At 42.9% G+C, this 17,547-nt stretch overlaps 1 protein-coding gene across 3 annotated transcripts in view; it reads right to left on the reverse strand.

Annotated features, from left to right (window-relative positions):
* cacna1fb (calcium channel, voltage-dependent, L type, alpha 1F subunit) overlaps nucleotides 1-17,547 on the reverse strand; it is a 45,804-nt gene that overhangs the window by 14,140 nt on the left and 14,117 nt on the right. For 2 of the 3 annotated variants that reach the window (XM_085444879.1, XM_085444878.1), the window contains exons 6-29: nucleotides 14,612-14,766; nucleotides 14,377-14,529; nucleotides 13,913-14,109; nucleotides 13,708-13,811; nucleotides 13,129-13,280; nucleotides 12,151-12,225; nucleotides 11,065-11,146; nucleotides 10,918-10,944; nucleotides 10,668-10,828; nucleotides 10,328-10,553; nucleotides 10,037-10,244; nucleotides 9,839-9,959; nucleotides 9,533-9,608; nucleotides 9,390-9,438; nucleotides 9,251-9,311; nucleotides 7,439-7,541; nucleotides 6,994-7,123; nucleotides 4,043-4,102; nucleotides 3,840-3,946; nucleotides 3,586-3,673; nucleotides 3,298-3,405; nucleotides 2,754-2,806; nucleotides 1,353-1,499; nucleotides 1,069-1,270 (exon numbers count right to left, since the gene is read on the reverse strand). In XM_085444879.1, coding sequence (XP_085301005.1) covers nucleotides 1,069-1,270; nucleotides 1,353-1,499; nucleotides 2,754-2,806; nucleotides 3,298-3,405; nucleotides 3,586-3,673; nucleotides 3,840-3,946; nucleotides 4,043-4,102; nucleotides 6,994-7,123; nucleotides 7,439-7,541; nucleotides 9,251-9,311; nucleotides 9,390-9,438; nucleotides 9,533-9,608; nucleotides 9,839-9,959; nucleotides 10,037-10,244; nucleotides 10,328-10,553; nucleotides 10,668-10,828; nucleotides 10,918-10,944; nucleotides 11,065-11,146; nucleotides 12,151-12,225; nucleotides 13,129-13,280; nucleotides 13,708-13,811; nucleotides 13,913-14,109; nucleotides 14,377-14,529; nucleotides 14,612-14,766 — 2,845 coding nt within the window. Of the gene's footprint in view, nucleotides 1-1,068; nucleotides 1,271-1,352; nucleotides 1,500-2,753; nucleotides 2,807-3,297; nucleotides 3,406-3,585; nucleotides 3,674-3,839; nucleotides 3,962-4,042; nucleotides 4,103-6,993; nucleotides 7,124-7,438; nucleotides 7,542-9,250; nucleotides 9,312-9,389; nucleotides 9,439-9,532; nucleotides 9,609-9,838; nucleotides 9,960-10,036; nucleotides 10,245-10,327; nucleotides 10,554-10,667; nucleotides 10,829-10,917; nucleotides 10,945-11,064; nucleotides 11,147-12,150; nucleotides 12,226-13,128; nucleotides 13,281-13,707; nucleotides 13,812-13,912; nucleotides 14,110-14,376; nucleotides 14,530-14,611; nucleotides 14,767-17,547 lie in introns of those variants that run through there. The other variant, XM_085444880.1, reaches the window with a different exon arrangement.

The raw sequence follows: 17,547 nt of genomic DNA on the forward strand, positions 1-17,547 counted from the left end.
CCATGATGGCACCGGTTCTGACATAAACGGTAGTAACCAGACCGAAAAGCAGCGCACATTTCGGTGCTTTATTTCGGTGCTTTTTTTTTCCTGAGCTGTGATACACTTCTAGCCAATAATTTTACGTTTCCGAGGATAGTAGGCGGGGCCAGGTACGTGCGTTCTTTAAGAGCAGAGCTACAGATTAAAATGTCCAAGGCGAAGCGGTCAAAAGTCCGGCTGTACTTCACAGCAAAATATGCAAACTCAGCAGCAACAAGTGCTTTAAGCTGATACTGTGATACTGTCAAAGGAGGTAACACCTCAAATCTGATGAAACACCTGGCGACGCATAGCGTTTTTTTTAAAAGCCCAGAAATGCGCCGTATGATAGCCTGCGAGACCTCACACCGAGCACGTCTACTGTGCGTGGGTTGCCTGTTATCTGACCCGGAGTTAGCAATATCCCCCAAAAACCCCGAAGAGTAGAGTCCTGGCCCCTAGCCCTGCCAGTGTAGCAGAAATGATGAGGATGATGATGCAGCAGCAGCCGTTCTTCTCTGCGTGAGTAGCTTAATGTTCGTGTGTAATTTACGTTGAGTAGGCTAACCACGTTATTACATTAATGCATGTAAGGTGAACTAGCAAACACCATCATAGCTACATGCGGCTGTCTTCTTGTTTGATGGCAGATGCTCCCTTCACCCTGGCCAAAAAGGCTAAAATGACCAAAGAAAAAGTGGAAAACAGCTAAACATGAGAGGTTTTGGACAAAGTTTGTGTTTTTTCCATTGTTTAAGCACTGCTTCCAGCCAAGAGTGATACCATATATGCCCCATAGCTGCAGAAAAGGCTAACATTGTTATCTTTTTACAAAAAACAGCTGAACATGAGAGGTTTTTGGACCAATTTTGTGTTCTCCATTCTTTAAGCACCGGTTTGAGCACCGTTTGAGCACCGGCACCGTTTCAAAAGTACCGATTTGGCACCGGTATCGGATAAAACCTAAACGATACCCATCCCTATTTTTAACGTATACGATGACTGTGACACTGATTTGTTTGGGTCCAGACTGGCAGCTGGGTTTACCTGGTTCTTGTCCAGCTCACAGTTCTTATATTCTTGCTCTCCCTGTTCTCTGAAGGTGATGATGACAAAACCCACAAAGATGTTCATCATGAAGAAGGCGATGATGATGATATAGACGATGAAGAAGATGGAAATCTCCACCCGGTAGTTGTAGATGGGACCAGAGTTCTCGCCGTTGGCGTCGATGGCTTTGTAGAGCAGACTGAAGACAGACGGGTTAAAATGTCAGAGTTGGTTCCCCACAAACAGTTAAAAAAAACCAAAAACAAAAACTGAGCACTCACGCAGGCCAGCCCTCAAAGGTGGACACGGTGAAGAGCGCCATCATCCCCATCAAGACGTTATCAAAGTTAAAGTCACTGTTCATCCAGATCCTCTCTCTGACCATCGGATGGCTCACGTCTCCATCTTTGTACACCACGAAGGTCCCTCTGAACACACACATCACATTTCATCAGAAGACGCTGACTTAAAGTCATGTGCTGGATATTTAATTATGAAGTGAACATGGCGCCCTAAACATTCCATAAACCCTCAAACCGAGTATTCACCTGACATTCAACCATTGAGGGGACTCACCTTTGGCCACACAGTGTGACGGTCTTATGTTCAACCCAACATGAGTAAACAAGTCCAGTCGAGTCACGGAAACAAGAAACTGAACAATACACTGTATATAAAAGATGGACACAACCACTATGACATCACCACGTTCCTGTTATGAATGTTTGACCTGCTGCCATTTTGGCGTTTTGAAATGGCGTTGGTGTACGAGGGGAGGATCTGACTGTGAAACAAAGGACACTGTAGGCTCATTTCTTACCGACTTGTGATTGATAAATCGTTTTCTAAAGAACACATCTTGAATAATTTTTATTTTTACTATCATGTACAAAATTAAGTCATGTTTTATTTATAAGACCTCACAAAAAGTGACTGAACCCACAAACTCATCAGGAAAGTGCTCACTGAAGAGAAAGGAGACAAGGCCGTTTCTTCCACACAATCGGAATTCTTTCTGCAACTAGATAAGTCCCTCCAGCCCAAACTTCTGTCCATTAGGGGGAAAAAGCATGTTTTAAGGCACAGGTGTCAAACTCCAGGCCTCGAGGGCCGGTGTCCTGCAGGTTTTAGATGTGTCCTTGATCCAACACAGCTGATTTAAATGGCTAAATGACCTCCTCAACATGTCTTGAAGTTCTCCAGAGGCCTGGTAACGAACTAATCATTTGATTCAGGTGTGTTGACCCAGGGTGAGATCTAAAGCCTGCAGGACACCGGCCCTCGAGACTGGAGTTCGACACCCCTGTTTTAAGGCATTTCAAGCCTAGCTCGACGTTTTAGACCTGGAAGCCACGATTGATATTCATCTCGGCTGCAAACCAAGTATTGTTTTTACAAAAAAGACATAAAATCTTATCTCAAGTTGTGACATCGATAGTTAGAATCAGACTCAAATTAAAATGAAATTGCGCTAAACTGAGTGGCAACTTTAAAGATCAGAAACAAAGTATAACTCTAAGATACAGACTTAGATTTTATAAATCATTGGAATTGAATACAAATCAGAGGATTACCTCTGGAGTGAAATAAAATTAGATTGTTTATTGTTGTTGAAGTTGAATGTCAGTATTTAAAACACAAGCTGGCTTCAGTTTTGAACAATTTAAATAATGAAAACTCACTTGCACTGTTCGGGGGTGTGTTTGGCTTCATCGGTGCAGCGGTAAAATTTACCCTGAAATGCAAAACACACAGATTGGACCAGAAACACAAACACTGTGCTGACGTTTAGTCACAGCTTTAAGACTTCAAAAATATGAACAGAGACTTGGAGCAGAACGCAATAATGCTACAGTGTCTTTATTGTTCGATGCACTGTAAATATAGGACTCATGATAAATACTTTTTTGTGTTTGAGGTTATGTTTTAGAAGGTTTTTTTAACATCCATTTCTCTGGTTTGTTTTTGTTTGTTTGTTTATCGAATATGTGAAAATGTTTCATTTCCTGTTTTGCCATATCTGACTGTTTTTCTTTACTTTGGTGGCCCTTTGATGACTCTGGAAATTCAGAATCAGGGTCAGTGTTGTCCTGATAAACAGTGTACATTTATAAAACACACTCTATTTTCTCCCCTTCTGCCCAATGAAACACTTTTACTCCTCAGAATACTCGGAAGTTTTTCCAAAAATGTGTCCAGTGTGTAAGTAGACGTTCTCAGCCTCACTTTGAAGAGCTGGACTCCAATACAGGCGAACATGAACTGCAGCAGGGTCGTGACAATCATGATGTTTCCGATGGTCCTGATGGCCACAAACACACACTGGACCACATGCTGCGCGACAAAAACAAACAAACACAAAGTCAGGGAGTATTTTTAAAATAACACAGCACAATGCCTGGTACTCGCCTACAACCCTCAATATGTACCATCGCTACTCCCCACTGACCCCTTTGACTAGGCTTTTGTACGCCCCACATTAAGTGAACATATCACTGTACTGTGTAATGTTACCTTGAGTCCTTTGGCCCTGTTGATGGCCCTCAGAGGTCGGAGCACCCTGAGGACCCTGAGGATTTTCACCACTGAGATGGCACTGGAGCTGCAGAGGCACACGCACACATTTACACACCTCAGTTTGTTTAAACACACTTACATCAAAACAGTCTCTGTACTTAAATACAGTCCAAACACATACAGCAAACCATGCATGAGACAAAGACTGAAACAAACAGGAAAGTCAGAATGTATGTTGTTTGGATACTGACTGCAGGAAGAAGGAGACCAAAGAGACGCTGACGACCAGGAGATCCAACAAGTTAAACCAGTTCCTGCAGAACGAGCCCTGATGGAGGAACGCTCCGTGGACCGTCATCTGTGAATGAGAGAACATGTTGGCAATGCAAGACAATCAAAAGAGGGAGAGGAGGGCCTGGGTGAGTTATTTCATTGAGCTGAAGGCGATATTTACCTTTAACAGAATCTCCACAGTGAAGATGGAGGTAAAGGCGTAGTCTGCATAGCCCAGAATCTGAACACAGAGGTTGAAAACAAACCAGACTCAGGTCCAACATTTCAATTTTTTTCTTCAGAATCCAGAAATAACTTTCCACAGGTGAGTCAGGATAACGTGTGCAGATTAAAGCAGATGCAGCTGACACATTTGCTTTTCATTTATTAGCATTTTAGCATTTTCTTTTAAATAAGATATTTTTATGTGGGCTTTTGTGATGTAACTGAGGCTGTGGATGGTGAAGTAGCTGCTGTGTTAGAGGCTTAAAGGCAGCCAAAATAAAGTAATAGATAAAAATATTGATAGAAAACTGTGAGATTAAATTATTTTCAAAACAGTTTCTGGTTGCGATAATAACATCCTGCTCTATAAAATAAATAAATAAATAAATCAAGAAAAAAGTCCAAGAAACAGTTGAAGCAGCAGCTCAATGAGACACATTCAGTTTTCACTCAGATGACGACAGAGAGTCACACAGCAGAGACCTAAGTCCTGAACAAGTTTTAATTTAATTTGGCAGAAAGTTCAGGAACTCAGCTCCGTAAAACCAAGTGTATCATATTTCATACATGAGTTGGTGGTGGCTTTATCCTTCTTTCAATTGCCTTGTGGGATTTTTCAGCATCTCAAGCTTGGTTTGGCTGCTATTGTGGAGCCTGTGCTACAGTCGCTCTTCTGTAGGATCGAACTGCACAGTTTGCCCTTCGCTCTCTGCACACATCAGCAACTCCTGAGGTCATCGCTGGTTTTACTCGTTGTTCATCTTAAACTGCTTTTGGTACAGTAGGTATGAACCACTGGACAGGACCTGCTGTTTCAGATACACCACTGATCCATGCAGCCATAACACTTTGGTCACTTGAACCCTTGTGCTGCCATTTTTCCTCCTTCAGTGCATTAACGTTCATCTTTCCTTCCTATTCAGTTCCTTCATGTAGCCCAACACCTGTCACTGGTTTTATGATGGTGGGAGTTTAAAGCGGAGAAGTCTGCATATCAAGAAAAAAGATGTTTAACTACCTTAGCTCATCTACACAAAACTCAAAAGTCCTTGAGAAGGTTCATGGTTTCATTTTAGCTCAGAAACAGAAGCAAAGTGCTTGAGCTCATTTTCGGTTTGCTGAAGACGGTTAAAACACAATCAATGAGAAATACGCACTGCTCGTAAGGACGGCAGCCGAGAGGCTCGTTAATTAATTCAAGATAGAACCAAAATGTATAATTTCAGAATCAGAATCAGAATCAGAATACTTTATTGATCCCTGGGGGAAATTATTTTTTGTTACAGTGCTCCATTTTAAACCAACATTAAGACAAGACAGACAATACGCTAACTAAGAATAGTACAATATATACATACATACATAAGTCACTCATAAATAAATAGTTGGAAAAGAAACATGTGTAGTTGTAGCAGCAAACAGTGTGTTAAGTGGATGCGTTGTACAGGGAGATGGCCACAGGCAGGAATGATTTCCTGTGTCGTTCAGTGGTGCTTTTCGGTAATCTCAGTCTCTCACTGAACGAGCTCCTGTGACTGACCAGCATGTCATGGAGTGGGTGGGAGGTGTTATCCAACATTGTCTTTATCTTGGACAGCATCCGCCTCTCCGACACCACCTTGAGGGAGTCCAGCTCCATCCCCACAACATTGCTGGCCTTACGGATCAGTTTATTAAGTCTGTTGGCATCTGCGACCCTCAGCCTGCTCCCCCAGCATGCAACAGCATAGAGGATCGCACTGGCCACAACAGACTCATAGAAAATCCTCAGCATTTTCTGGCAATAATTTGCACAGTTTCGTAGAGAACAGAGGAGGCAAACACAGGGTTAACGCTCAGTATGAGCAGGTCTGATTGTATGTTTGAAGTAATTTCCTCCCTCAGCTGTTGTGAATTGCTACTTCTTGCATGAAGCCAGCTGCTGCTCTGCATGTGAGTGTTTAAGTTTGTGTGTCTGCACACACACACACACACACACACACACACACACACTGTGAGTATTCATTATCTGACAGTGAACTGGTGATTTTCTGCCTCCATGTGTTTCCATGTGTTTCCCTCTTTAACCCGGTTAGGCACTGACCCACTTCTGCAGTGTAATCTGCTGAGGCCCCGCCCCCAGCGCAGACCACAGAGGGTTGGCACAGGATTGGATCAGCTGGAGGGATGCTGTGCTCTGCTGCGATTGGTTGCTTGGCTATCAGGTAACTTGGTGATGGTGAAAGTGGCTGACATGGTGGTTTGTCTTATTTCACCCAGACAGGCAGAATAAATAAGTTTCAAGAAGGCCTGGAACTAAGAGTATGCTGGCTTTAGTCATCCTAGTGGTGGTCCCAAGCCTGGATAATGGAGGCATGTTAGGTCAGGAGGGGGTATTGGGAACAAAATCTTTGCCAAATCAAGAATGGGGATCATCAAGAATCAGATTGGTCCAGAACAATGGATGCTGAGCTACTACTGGCTGAAGACAAAGGAAGAGGAGAGGTGGAAGGCATATTAGGAGGCAGCGAGAGAGAAAGCAAGGTAGGAGTGTTGAAGTAAGAGTAGGGACTTCAAATGTAGGATCTATTATTGATAAAGGGAGAGAGCTGGCTGATGACTCATAGAAGGAAAAGATAAATTGTATTTGCAGGAGGCCAGAAGCATCGGAGGTGGATTCAAACTGTTCAACCACGGTGTAGACAGGACAGTGTTGTGGAGGTGAAGATGGTGTCAGACAGGATCACGAGTTTGAAGCTGAAAATCAAACAGGTGATGCTGATGTTGTCGGTGTGTACGCCCCACAGGTTGGATGGGAGTTAAAAGAGAAAGAGAAATTCTGCAGTAATTTGGATGAAGAGGTAAAGTGTGTCCCCAAAGGTACTCAGCCCTCTGTGAGCAACTTCAGATCTCACATTATAGACTCACATTGTTCCTGAAGGAGTGGGCTCTGATTGGATCCTCGGCAGCCAATGAGCAGCTGCTGAGGATGATGAAGACGAGGATGAGGTTGGTGAAGATGTGGTGATGGATCAGAGTGTGGCAGGCCACACGGATACTGCAGACGGAGACAAAGAGTCAGTGTTAGAGGCTTCACGTCCCAGCATGAAGGATACTAGAATTTCAATCACAAAAGCTGGAACACAGACTCTGGGTAAAGTTAACCACACAGCAAAACACATTATGTCTAAAATAACCACATCAACAAGCTAAAAAACTCCTAGAAATGATGCCAGAAAATCTAACTTTATGTAAATATTACTTAAAGGGAACAACAATAATACATGACTCAAACATATTTGTGTGATTGTTATTGTTCATCCTGTAGAGGTGTTAGACGGCGTGTTGCACGCGCATGTGTCGACACACTCACGGGTTTGTCTTGCTGAGGCAGAAGAAGGCGCTTCCTTCTGGGATCGGGAGAACCTTCTCTTTAGGAGGAGCAAGATCGGCCATCTTTAACTGGACTCCTCCCTCTGAGAAAGGAGAAAGGAAAGTGAACGATCTGAGGGTGATGGTTTTAGCTTTTAGAACATCCATCATTTCAGTGATTGAGAGCTGGATAGTTGCATGTTATGGTACTGATATTTAAATATTCATACATTGGGCCTCTGTTTTCATCACCTTTAAAGTCTCTGATAGCAGCTTCCTGGTTCATCACTTGTAGCTCCTGTGTTACTGTTCTTATTAACATATTCTCAGACATTTGTCATATTGGTCATATTACACTCGTGTTTTATTTACTGATTATTGGAGGGATTATTGTAAAGCTAAAAATAAAAATACGGCAATATGTATTCATCCAGAAAAAATGTTTGTTTTGCACTTAACTAGAGCTGCATCATTGTCATAGAAAAAACCCCATGATGCAGCACTGTCTCCATGCTGAACTGGAGATGCTTGTCCACGCCTTTATCTCCTCCCGGTTAGACTGTTGTAAATCACTCTTTTCCTGTCTGTTTAAGGCTTCCTTAAATCGCCTCCAAGTGGTCCAAAATGCTGCAGGCTTTTAACCCACAGTAATAAAGTCTCCCATATCACTCCCATGTTAAAATCCTTGCACTGGCTTCCAGTTGGGTACAGATTTAAGTTTAAAATCCTCACTTTTACCTATATCGCTGAGCTTCTCCAACCTTACTCTCCAAAGCGGATTCTTAGATCCACTGATAGCGGTCTTCTGTCTGTTCCAGGGACCCGTTTAAAAACAAAGCAGCATCGTGCTTTTCAAAGCCTGGCTCCAATACTGTGGAACAGTTTACCTCCCCGCTACGCACCATCGACTCTGTGGCTTCTTTTAAAAAACAGCTTAAAACACATTTGTTTAAACAGTGTTCGTGTGTTGTTGTTGTTTTACTTTATATGTTTTTATACTCCCATGTGAAGCACTCTGTAATAGATTCTTGTCTTAAAAAGTGCTATATAAATAAATTTTACTTTTACTTACTTACATAAAAAACACGACATCAAATGTAAACAAGCTGTTTTCCTTGAAAATAGATTTTTCACCAAATAAATATCAGTTCATGTCATTGGAGGAAATGCTGGGACCTGGACTGGACAGACAGAGTGAGTCAGGCAGCTTGATTGGTGGATCTCCCGTCTCCTCTTTGTCTGATTGGTGGATCTAGTTTTATAACTTGTCCCACATATTTTTAATCTACCTTCCTAATGTTTCAGCAGAGGTCTCAGCAGCCTGTTGACTCACACTACAGACAGCCGACTGTGTGCAGGAGGGTGTTTGGTCCTCTTTGGGCACCTTTAAAGCGTATTCTCGCACAACTTGCAACTTAAATAAATGATAAATAAATCAATACTATATCTTCCCTCTATCCAGGATCCAGCTACCTTTTAAACTGGTATTAAATAGCACTTAAATCTCCTCCAGTAATCTGATTTAAAACTGTAAATTTGTCAAAGAACCACTAAAAATGGGTATCTTGTTGTCCCTGTGTCTTTCACATAGGACTTTCTCTAAAACGGTTCCTTAAAGATCTCTTTAAAAAGCCTCAGTGTGGAGTAAACTAATGTTCTTTGATTGCGCTGTGAAGCTTGTGACTTTTCTTGTTTACAGTCGTTTCTGAGTTATCATCCAATTAAAATGGTGAATTTAGTTTTCCTGTCACTTCGGCGTCACATCTTCTCGGCTAAACTTGAAATGTGGCGATGGGCTCAGCCGAGGACTGACCTTCATCTCCTTCAGGAAGCTCCTCTTCCTCTTCATACTCAGTGTCTTCATCAACATCGACCTGAAAAGACAAACAGCCCTCAAAGAAAAAGATCGCTGATAGTTAACTGAAACATTGCAGTCGGAGTTTGATGTTCACCTTCACTTCTTCTTCTGTAGCTTCCTCCTCTGCTCCCTCCTCCTTCTTACTGAAGAGACAAAATACAACAGTGCAGTCAGAAGTCAACAACTAGCTTTATTTCTTCCTCCCCTCTTTCCTTTTGTCCTCCGTCCATCACTTACTCTTTTTTCTTGTCATCACTGTCTCCTCCTGCCAGGTTGTCCACGGCGATAGCCAAGAAGACGTTCAGCAGGATGTCTGATGCTCGTTAAGGATGCTGATGTTTTCACAGGTTACTACTCATAAAACAACAAAGATGATCTTCACCTTGAGCACAATCACTCAATAGGAGATCATTGTTTCACTAAAACTCAAGGAGGGGTATTAAGTATTGTGGAAATTGAAAGATGCCTCTAAAACAACAAATACATGTATTACCACAAATGCAGCTTTGAGAACTTTGGTGCATCAGGGGGATTCAAGGATACAGTTACCACAGATGAAGAGGATGACAAAGTAAATACAGACGATCATCCCGGGAAACACGGGGCCGCCGTATGCCATGATGCCGTCATACATGACCATGTTCCAGTCCTCACCTGTCAGGATCTAAACACACAGTCATCGTGAGGCGCCCGCTCCCTGCACGTCGTGACATCACTGGGAGAAAGTGGTTGCAGTGCTACCTGGAAACAGGTGAGCAGCGCCTGCGGGAAAGCGTCGAATGTGCTGCGTTTGGTCTGCGTTTCATCAAAGTTGAATTTTCCTCCGAACAGCTGCATGCCGAGCAGGGCGAAGATGATGAGGAAGAGGAAAAGGAGGAGCAGCAGCGAGGCGATGGACTTCATGGAGTTCAGCAGCGATGCCACCAGGTTGGACAGAGCCGTCCAATGCCTGAGCAAACAGAGAGTGACCTCAGCGATGACTCGTGACGAGCCGTGTGACCTGCATCGGGTGGTTCGGGTGTGTTTTCTCACCGTGTCACCTTGAAGATCCGCAGCAGACGGACGCAGCGCAGCACAGAGATCCCCAGAGGAGGCATGATCTCCAGCTCCACCAGGATGGTCTCCACGATGCCACCGCACACCACGAAGCAGTCGAAACGATTAAAGAACGCCACAAAGTAATGGGCCAGACCCAAACTGTACATCTTCAGCAACATCTCCACCGTAAAGAGAGACAGCAGCACCTTGTTGGCAATGTCTGCATAAACAAAGACACGGACACAGAAAATGTTTGCTCAACAACATTTCAAACTGAAATATCAGTGTCTCTACGACCCGTTCCTCTTGTGGAGGAGAAGGAGGCTGTTGTTACCCTGGACTTGAGTCAGCCAGTCTGGTTGGTTATAGTGCTCAGAGGCGCTGAGGGAGGTGTTGAGGAAGACCAGCAGCAAAACCAGCCAATAGAAAGTTACGGATTTGACGGCAGTGCGACAGTTTCTGCGACAGACTCGGTTCCAGCGACGTAACGTCCGACTGAGGCAAAGAAAGAGAGTCGTTCAGGTGAAGGTGAGTCTAACGTGCTGACTTTAGTCTGCTGAACCTCTGAAGGTCAGTGAACTCACCAGCAGCCGATCTTCATCATCTGAGCACTGAAACATAACATTTTTTGTTTTTATGTGAAGTTGTTCCTGAAGGGGGCACTAAAGCAAGAATCATGTGATGTACGAACTGAAAGTGTGCGTGTGTGTGTGTGTGTGTGTGTGTGTTACCAGCAGGCCTGGCAGCAGTTGGTGTGCTCCTCATCGATGTTCTCTGTGTTTTCAGACGCCGTTTCACTGGCAGGAAGACTCGCTGAAACACACACAAACAGACAAATATTAATAAATGATCAATGCAAGTCAACAATCCTGCTTCTTAAAAAATGTGGCACTTATTAATTTCTATACTATCAATATATTTTATTTGTTATGCAAACAAAAATATAAAGTATAACATATTCATATCTTATTCATACAGTATATCTCACAAATTTTTCCCTCTCCGTTTGATGAAAGCTGACGTTTCCCGACCTCCTCAGTGAATCTATACTGAGGTGAATCCAGCTGAACGAGCTCGGAGAGTAAGTCTGATCAGAAACAGGGTCAGATAAATATGAGGACAGAAAGAGACCCAGATATTTTACAAGGACAGCGAGGATGACGTTTGCATTTAGACTGAGAGATGTACAAACTGCACAGAGCTGTCTCTGTGATAATACAACTCATATATACTGTACATATTATGTGTGTGATTGTGCTTCTATTAATCGTACTGGTGCATCATTCTGTTAACACAGCCACCTTATTATAGGAACCAAAAATAAATCTCCATAATGTAGGTCCCTGTGTCAGACAGATACCTTCTCCAGCTGTTGTTGGATTTTACTGTATCTGCTCTTCTGGTAAAAAATGTTTTTGGCCTGTGTGGCTAGTTTCACAGTTTATTATGACTCGCACATCTGGACATCGGTGAGGGTTAAAGGGGGATGTCGTTGCATTGACAGGTGTGTTGAAGCTGACACAGTTCAGGTAACTAAACTGGACCTCTCCACCATGTTTGTTGTGCTGGTGTCTTGTAGAATTTTAATAGAAATAGGTAACAGCTGCTTGGGCTGCTGTGTGGTAAAACCATCAAAACAATGAGTGAAGTTCCACAGTCTCTCTCTGCACTCTTAAATATAAGAAATGTAGCTTGCTAACATAGCTTGCTAGCCTCAGCTCATGACGTTGCACCTTCTTATCCTAACAAGGTCACTTCTGGCACTAAAAATCCTCTGATGTGATGGAGACACAACAGTGTTTGCATGTGTGTCTCACCATGAGTTTCGTTGGAGTGACTGAACCATCCAAACTTCCCTCTCTTCTTATCAGCCAGATCGCCCAGAGATGGCCCTGAGAGAGAAAAACATTTATTATTAAAATAAGCAGCTTAAAATGAAATACAGAGAGAGCGCCAGCCTCGTGTGGCAGCCAAGCCAAACACAAAACGAACTTTTTGACAATGACTTCAAACCAAATCAAATGAATTCAAAGTTATTGCTACGAGCAAAAATAAGAAAATATCAAGAATTCCCAAAGTAATGTGTTAAGAAATAAATATATATTCGTAGTGCTTATTTTCTGTTTATATTGTTTTACAGTCAGGCGAAATGTGGATATTTTCTCTGACACAAATGTTATTTAATGTTGAAACTTACAATCAAACCAAGCAACCAAACAAAAGGCTTAACAAGCATCTACCTTACATCACATTTCTGGCTCGTTTGGTTTCTGCTGTTGTGCTTGAGATAAAGACACAAGCAGAGAAACTGATGGTTTGGAGAGCAGGATACAGAAAACAGTTTCCATCTAACAGCTCAGTGGAGGTTTGAAACAACCTGCTAAAAAACACAGGGAGCTGCCATATTTAAAGCCACTGTACTGTATTTGGGCTCCTGCAGCTCCTCTGATTGGACTCAGTCATCTAAACGATTTGTGTGAAAATGACCATTAAAATAAGACAGCTGAGGCAGTTTCTGCATAGTGATTAGGATGCCACATGTTCCAAGGTATCCTAGGTCCTTTTCTGGCTTGAGGCCCAGAGCTGCTGGAAGAGGGCCTTAGGTGGGGACACCTGGGTTACTTTGGTGAGACCGCCCCCTCCCCCCTGACTCCAGACAAGCAGAGATGGATAATAATATGATCACAACTAATGTTTGGGACCAAATGTCACACTGGAGACCTAAAGGAGCCAATCTGAGTAAAGAAACCCACGACAGTCCACCAAGAAGAAACCATAGTGTGCCCAAGCCTTACGTGGGTTTCCGTCCTCGTCCAGTTCATCCATGTCCTCAGCCTGAGTGATCCAGTCCATGTACCCACACAGATCCTCCTCCATCTGCTGCTTCTCTCGCAACTTCTGGAAATCTCCACGAGCCTTTGCCTTCTCCCTCTCCTTACTGAACTCTCTGCAGCATCCACAACGATTCAGACATTTAAAACTCCTCAAAAATCATCATCACGGGAAGAAGTGTTCAGATGCTTCACTTAAGCAGATATTGAACAATGATGAGTGTTGAGAACATAAAATATTACCACTGCTATTACAAGTTAGGCCTGTATTCATAATCGGGGCTAAAAATATATTTAAGATAAGATGTGCTTAAACTTATTTGAACTATATCAGAAACTTCAGCTGTTTAACCCTGAATAATGCCTCAGATAAGAATGAGGTTTTTACACTATTAAATGCATCTAAAGTGTCCTTTTATTTGCCTAAGTACATATATATATATATATATATATATATATATATATATATATATATATATATATATATATATATATATATATATATATAAATGTGAACAGCTTTTGTGTTTGGAGATGACCGACCCGCTGAGGACTCCCAGAACGAGGTTGAGAACAAAGAAGGAGCCAAAAATCACCAAGCTAACAAAATACACCCACGGCAGCTCAAACCCAATGGCATCGTTCATCTGTGCACAGACACAACAGAAAGAGAGAAAACACAATGAAAAGTGAGCACCTCTTATGTTTTTGGACAGGCTGGTAAACATGACACCACAATGCATTTTACCCAGTACAGCACGTCAGTCCATCCCTCCATGGTGATGCACTGGAACACGGTCAACATGGCGAAGAAGAAGTTGTCGAAATTTGTGATTCCTCCATTGGGACCAGCCCACCTTCCCCGACACTCTGAGCCATTTATGATGCACTGACGGCCATGACCAGCAAACGCACACGGCACCGGGTCATCCTCCACATAATTATCTGAGGAATATTCCATTTAAATTCAGTTTTATTTTTATATCCCCAAATCACAAGAACAGTCACCTCAAGGCGATTTGTATTTAAGGTAAAGACCCTACAAGAGCAGAGAGAAAGCCCCAAAATCTAATCGACCCCTTCTGAGAAACCACTTGGCAACAGTGAGAAGAAGAACTAAGTTTTAACAGGAAGAACGTTTTAGCTTCTACAGTCATCAAAAAATAAGCAGGATCTGTGTGAATGTGTCCTGCATTGTGTGTTCGATCATACCAGTTCCTATATAGTAGCAGGTCCTGTGCATGCGTCCGATGAAGAGCTCCAGACCGATGATGGCATAGATGATGATGACGAAGAGAACCAGCAGAGCAATGTGAAGCAAAGGAACCATCGCCTTCATGATGGAGTTCAACACAATCTGCAGACCTGACAGACACACACAGCTGAACATGTGGACAACCATTGACCATGCACACAGTGAGTCCACGCCAAAGTCTAGGAAACTTACTGGGGACTCCAGAAACCAGTCTGAGGGGCCGCAGGACTCTGAAGGCTCTTAGAGCTTTGACATCCAGACCTCCAGGTTTCCCAGGCATGTGATGGGTTGTTGCTTGCTCGCCACTTGACTTATGAGTCATTGTCTCCAGGACAACACTGAACAAGCTGTGCGGAAAACATCAGAAGAAGAAAAGGAACATCAACCTTTATGATCTAGCTCATTGAAATGTGGGCTTCAGTTGATCTCAGTTAGACCAACATCTGAGTTTGACCAGTATACCTTGAACATCACACAAGTGTTGTTTCCAGCAGCTGCAGAAAACAATGATGTCATTCATGTATATATATATATATATATATATATATATATATATATATATATATATATATATATATATATATATATATATGTACATACATACATACATACATATATATATATATATATATATATATATATATATATATATATATATATATATATATATATATATATATATATATATATATATATATATATATATATATATATATATATATCACACCAGGCAAGACCCCAGGTGCAGGCTGTGTAAAGATGCCCCAGAGACAATCCAGCACATAACAGCAGGGTGCAAGATGCTAGCAGGCAAGGCATACATGGAACGCCATAACCAAGTGGCCGGCATAGTGTACAGGAACATCTGTGCCGAGTATAACCTGGAAGTCCCGAGGTCAAAATGGGAGATGCCCCCAAGGGTGGTGGAGAATGACCGAGCTAAGATCCTGTGGGACTTCCAGATACAGACGGACAAAATGGTGGTGGCTAACCAACCGGACATAGTGGTGGTAGACAAACAGAAGAAGACGGCCGTAGTGATCGATGTAGCGGTTCCGAATGACAGCAATATCAGGAAGAAGGAACACGAGAAGCTGGAGAAATACCAAGGGCTCAGAGAAGAGCTCGAGAGGATGTGGAGGGTGAAGGTAATGGTGGTCCCCGTGGTAATCGGAGCACTAGGTGCGGTGACTCCCAAGCTAGGCGAGTGGCTCCAGCAGATCCCGGGAATAACATCGGAGATCTCTGTCCAGAAGAGCGCAGTCCTGGGAACAGCTAAGATACTGCAGGACCCTCAAGCTCCCAGGCCTCTGGTAGAGGACCCGAGCTTGAAGGATAAACCGCCCGCAGGGGCGTGCTGGGTGTTTTTATATATATATATATATATATATATATATATATATAAAAAACAACCAGATGACACCATTCAACTCCCCCAGAGCTCGTCCCATCAGCCTTTTGAACATTGCAGGTCTATCTTTCAGGCCAAATAGCATAACCTTAAATTGAAAGAGGTCCAGATAAAGGGAGTTATCGTGCTCACCTCAGGGTTCATTTTCACCTGTAACCTCTATAGACAAGACAGCAGCAGCACTATCCTGTAGTTCTCGTATTGCCTAAATACGTGCAGTCCATCAAACGTCTGTCACAGAAGCTGATCAGGTGGCAGGAAGTTAGGTGGACGTTCACCTTTTTCCAGCAGAGAGAAGCCTCAGACTGGGTGAACCATGACCCATTAATCATCATGTGATAAACAATTGCAGACATACTGTACGGACAAAGATTATTTCTGAAACTGTGCGATTAAACTCCACTGGAAGGACTGAAAATGCTTAAGTTTGGATCCAACCTTCAGTCCAGGAGGTGGGGAGTGCCATCCTGCTGCTTCACACACGGCTGCAAAACACCACCTGTGCCTGTTGGAGGCCCAGTCTGATAAAGCCACTCCATCTACGGTCCCTCAAGCTGGAGGGAAGAGAGACTCTGCAGTTTGTGATTCTGCATTAAAATGATCACAAACTGGAACAGGAGGAAACCCCAAATAAGAATGTCTGACCACACAAACAGATTAGATCAAGATGTCGCTTATTTCCTACTGAGGCAGATTAATTACTTCCTGAGTAAACAGAGTAAAAAAAATATTAAAGCTATGAACCTGCGATAACCCCCCTTAACCTCCCCTGGGATCACACATTTAGACTCGCTGAAATCCACAATCTTTCTACAGCTATCAATAAAACATCCAATGAAAACTGCCTTTAAAGTAAATCCAGCTTCAGAGACAGAACACAAATCAAACACTGAACTCCTACAAGAACTCCTGAGTGTCCCACATATAGCATCCTGACTGTAAAGTGGAACATAGCTTCCTCAGGCTGTGTTACCATGACAACAGGGTTTATCATCATCATCATCACCATTATCAGCCTGAGGACATCCAGTCGCATCAGCGTCCTGCAACAAGGACACGAAATAACAAAGAGAACCAAGGTTAGGACCTGCAGGACTGAGTGTGATCTCAGTCAGCGACTGATCGGAGGAAATGACTCAGAGCTGCTGCCAACCTGTTAAACTACTGGGCTGTATTTACCATATGTAATAATAACTATTCAAAAATCAGTAATCTAAGTCAGCCATTTCTTTTGGCTTGTAGAAAGGCAGAATATATGCTGCAGATTTTACAGATACTGCACAATAAAATTTGATTCAACATGATGCAACACAGCAAAATTTGCAGCAAATCTTCCATCTTTCTACCCATCCTCTATCATAGTGTGAGAGGTGTGGCACCCTGGATGATACCCACAAAGCAGGGCCCGTGCATCTGGTGGATTCAAACCCAGGACCCTCAGCTCTGGGCAAAATCATCAGCAACTAAAATGACAACACATCACTCAGATGTCTAAGAAGAACCATCTCTGCAGCTCTGGAGTACCAGAGGTTCAGGGTTAAACAGCGTGTTCCTGCAACGCATCAGGCTGCTTAGGTTTCCTGGATGAGTTCAGTCCACTGTGTAGAAATCAGAGGTCAAAAGACAGAACCTGCAAACTGAGTGAAACTATGACATCACCGCTGGGCCTGAGCCTGATTTACTGAAAGTCTTCTGCAGTCAGATCAGATCTACTGCT

Source organism: Copadichromis virginalis, linkage group LG20 (assembly GCF_057382275.1).
Source record: "Copadichromis virginalis isolate Kocher_CV1m ecotype Utaka linkage group LG20, C_Virginalis_male_GT1.1, whole genome shotgun sequence".
Taxonomy (NCBI): Eukaryota; Metazoa; Chordata; class Actinopteri; order Cichliformes; family Cichlidae; genus Copadichromis; species Copadichromis virginalis.